Raw genomic sequence first — 1434 nt, 5'->3', positions numbered from 1 at the left:
GCGGCATCACACTCCAGTATGCCCTCATGACCCTATTTCCATCATGTACCGATGATCTGCCAGGTTTACAATTTGGCACAGCCCGGCTATCCGTACAAGAAGCTTTCCGTGCCCGTCCTCTTTGATAAGAAGACTCAGGTTGGTTCATCCTCCACGGGCCTGCAATGCGTCCCGGACGCAATCTCATCAAGCATGCCGCGGGCTCGCGATCATTTTTTTAGACCATTGTTAACAATGAAAGCAGCGAAATCATCCGTGCGTCAGCCTGCCCCCAAGCCTCCCGCGCGCCACCCCTTGGCCTTTTTTTCTTTAAAGAAAAAAAAAAACCCCAATCAGACAACTTTCCTCTGTCCTTTTCAAGGACAACTTGAGGATTTCTTCCGATGATCTGTTCTCTTTGTGGCGCTCACCTCTTGGTGTGGTGCCTGACTCGTGCACATATCCTTGACCTTTAGGCATGTTCAACTCACAGTTCAACGATTTGGCCAAGCGTCCCGAGCTGGACCTGGAGCCGGCCGATTTGGAATCGGCCATGACCGAGATTGACGAGCTCGTGTATCCCAACATCAACGATGTATGTGGCAGACACTGTCTTGTATCAAAACAGAGTTTTTGGGGGTGTGCAGCTGATTTGAACTCGTGTGTCTCGTGCTGGGCCCATTTTCAGGGCGTATATCGCTGTGGCTTTGCGGGCAGCCAGGAAGCCTACGATACGGCCTGCACCAAGCTGTTTGACGCTTTGGACAAGGTCGAGGCGTTGTTGGGCAAGCAGCGCTATCTCTGTGGCGACCGACTGACCCTTTCGGACATTCGCTTGGTCACCACCTTGGTACGTTTTATTTTTTTTCTTCCTTGGCTCGAAAGCAACCGCACACACCAATCGACGTGATGTCGATGTGCTCATTTGGTGTGGGTTATTGGATGAGTAGCTGCGCTTTGATATCGTATACCATACCCATTTCAAGTGCAACAAGCGCCGCGTGGTGGACTACCCCAACCTGTGGGGCTACACGCGGGAGATTTACCAGATGGAGGGTGTCAGCGCGACGTTTAACCCGCTGGAGACCAAGAAGCACTACTTTGGTACGATCCGTGCCGACAGCGCGTGAGAGATGGGCTGAGGCCAAAGTGTCCAAGGTTTATGAGCGTGTCCAAGCTGAGCTGACGACACAATTGTTTGTGTGTGCGCGCGCGTGTGTGTTCTGGCGCTTTGTATGTTGCTGTAGGTTCCCATCGCAAGATCAATCCTCTGGGCATTGTGGCCCAAGGGCCGGACAATTACGAGGCGTTGCTCAGCGAGCCCCACGGCCGCGATCGCGCCTACAATTGAAATCTCCGGGGAGGGCCAACTCCCGCTTGTATACGAGTGTGTCCATTTTTAAATTTACAAGCGCGCAACATGATGGGTCTTCTGTCGGGGTGGGGTTTCCAAAC

General features: G+C 52.8%; 1 protein-coding gene across 1 annotated transcript in view; it reads left to right on the top strand.

Moving 5' to 3' along the window:
- Nucleotides 1–1384, top strand: part of MONBRDRAFT_34752 (uncharacterized protein) — a 3476-nt gene extending 2092 nt beyond the window's left edge. The window contains exons 7-12 of the mRNA XM_001750833.1: nt 64–138; nt 222–255; nt 456–574; nt 668–829; nt 930–1083; nt 1227–1384. Coding sequence (XP_001750885.1) covers nt 64–138; nt 222–255; nt 456–574; nt 668–829; nt 930–1083; nt 1227–1330 — 648 coding nt within the window. The 3' untranslated portion in view covers nt 1331–1384. The remainder of the gene's footprint in view (nt 1–63; nt 139–221; nt 256–455; nt 575–667; nt 830–929; nt 1084–1226) is intronic.
- The last annotated feature ends 50 nt before the right edge of the window (nt 1385–1434 follow it).

This window comes from Monosiga brevicollis, genomic scaffold (assembly GCF_000002865.3).
Source record: "Monosiga brevicollis MX1 MONBRscaffold_49 genomic scaffold, whole genome shotgun sequence".
Lineage (NCBI taxonomy): Eukaryota > Choanoflagellata > Craspedida > Salpingoecidae > Monosiga > Monosiga brevicollis.
The sequence above is the reverse complement of the archived record's forward strand: the minus strand, read 5'-3'. Positions and strand labels throughout refer to the sequence as shown.